Source organism: Agelaius tricolor, unplaced genomic scaffold, assembly GCF_023055355.1.
Source record: "Agelaius tricolor isolate 1412-34295 unplaced genomic scaffold, bAgeTri1.0.p SCAF_51, whole genome shotgun sequence".
Taxonomy (NCBI): Eukaryota; Metazoa; Chordata; class Aves; order Passeriformes; family Icteridae; genus Agelaius; species Agelaius tricolor.
The window spans coordinates 432,271-434,287 of record NW_027269311.1 but is presented as its reverse complement, the minus strand read 5'-3'; the positions used below and the strand labels follow the sequence as shown (position 1 = coordinate 434,287).

The window sequence follows — 2,017 nt, the reverse complement described above, 5'->3', positions numbered from 1 at the left end:
CCAGGGCTGGGCTGGGCTCTGGCAGCACTGGCAGGGCCCAGCCCTGGGCACAGGGAAGCAGCTGCTGGCAGGGACAGCTCCAGGCAGCAGAGCCCTGGGCAGGCAGTGGGGGGAAAGTGCCCCCAGCCTGTGCTGGGATATTTCAAGTCCTCTCCAAACCCAACTATTCCATGATTACTTTTCTTACAGATCCCCATGTGCAGCCCCAGCAAATGTCCAACAGCAGCTGCATCAGGCACTTTCTGCTGCTGGCATTGGCAGACACGCAGCAGCTGCAGCTCCTGCACTTCTGCCTCTTGCTGGGCATCTCCCTGGCTGCCCTCCTGGGCAACGGCCTCATCATCAGCGCCGTAGCCTGCGGCCACCACCTGCACACGCCCATGTTCTTCTTCCTGCTCAACCTGGCCCTCGCTGACCTGGGCTCCATCTGCACCACTGTGCCCAAAGCCATGCACAATTCCCTCTGGGACACCAGCAACATCTCCTACACTGGATGTGCTGCACAACTCTTTTTCTTACTGTTCTTCATTGGAGCAGAGTTTTATCTGCTGACCATCATGTGCTACGACCGCTACGTGTCCATCTGCAAACCCCTGCACTATGGAACCCTCCTGGGCAGCAGAGCTTGTGCCCACATGGCAGCAGCTGCCTGGGCTAGTGGCTTTCTCACTGCTCTGCTACTCACAGCCAATACATTTTCCCTGCCCCTGTGCCATGGCAATGCCCTGGGCCAGTTCTTCTGTGAAATCCCACAGATCCTCAAGCTCTCCTGTTCCAAATCCTATCTGAGGGAACTTGGGTTCATTCCAGTTAGTTCCTGCTTATCATTTGGTTGTTTTGTGTTCATTGTTTTCTCCTATGTGCAGATCTTCAGGGCTGTGCTGAGGATCCCCTCTGAGCAGGGACGGCACAAAGCCTTTTCCACCTGCCTGCCTCACCTGGCTGTCATCTCCCTGTTCCTCAGCACAGTCATCTTTGCTCACCTGAAACGCCCCTCCATGTCCTCCCCATCCCTGGATCTGTCCCTGTCAGTTCTGTACTCGGTGGTGCCTCCAGCCCTGAACCCCCTCATCTACTGCCTGAGGAACCAGGAGCTCAAGGCTGCAGTGTGGAGACTGATGACTGGATGCTTTCAGAAACATTAAACTGCTGTCTGAAAATTGCTTGAAATAAAAGTCATCTTTCATACTTCTTCTTGTTGGTTTAATTGTGGGGCTTTTTTCCCTTTTTTTTTAGGTTTTTCATCTTGTTGACACAGATTTTGTCATTGTTTCTTCCATTTCTCATTTTGTTTCTCTCCACCTTCCCTGTGGCCACAGAGTGTGTCAATGAGGGGCAGCACTCTTGGTGAATTTAAATGAGCTAAAGGATCTCCCAGCAGAGTTTTCTGCAGAGATGGTCTTTTGTTGCCTTCTCTGGAGCTGCAGCAGCAATGTCTGTGTGCAGAGCTGGGGCAGATCAGTGCTGGCCCAGCAGCTGTGCCCAGCAGCAGCAGCAGCAGCAGCACTTGGTGTTGCCAGTGCTGCTGCCGTGGCCCTGCCCCGCTGCCCTGGTGGCCCTGGTGTTGCTGCAGGGCCTGAGTGCTCTCGGGGCCGGGCACAGCCCTGGGGGTGGCAGTGCCGGGGCTGCAGCAGGGACAGGCCATGGGCACTGCTGGGGCAGCGCTGACGCCTCAGGCCAGGCCCTAGGGGCTCCAGGCTCCTGGCAGACACTCCCAAACTGCCCTGAGCATTTCCTTTGCTTCACCTTTGCTTTCTTTATTCTTCTGGTACAAATTTCTTCCAATTGCCCAGCCCTGTTCCCTCCCAGGCAAACAGCCCATCCCTGTTTGCCCTTTCTTTCTGGCCCCACTCCCCATTGCAGTTCCTGACTTGGCACCATAAAAACGTCCCCCAGCCTTCTTGGCCACCTGGGCATGCTGCTGCCTCATGTCCAGCCTGCTGTCCATCAGTCCCTGCAGGTCCCTTTCTGCCTGGCTGCTCTCCAGCCACTCTGTCCCCAGCCTGTAGAGCTGCAG

At 55.8% G+C, this 2,017-nt stretch overlaps 1 protein-coding gene across 1 annotated transcript; it reads left to right on the top strand.

Annotated features, from left to right (window-relative positions):
- The first annotated feature begins 212 nt into the window (after positions 1-212).
- On the top strand, positions 213-1,480 carry LOC139604502 (olfactory receptor 14A16-like). The gene has a single exon (XM_071455653.1). It carries the CDS (start codon positions 213-215, stop codon positions 1,143-1,145), a length of 933 nt encoding a protein of 310 aa, XP_071311754.1. The 3' UTR covers positions 1,146-1,480.
- The last annotated feature ends 537 nt before the right edge of the window (positions 1,481-2,017 follow it).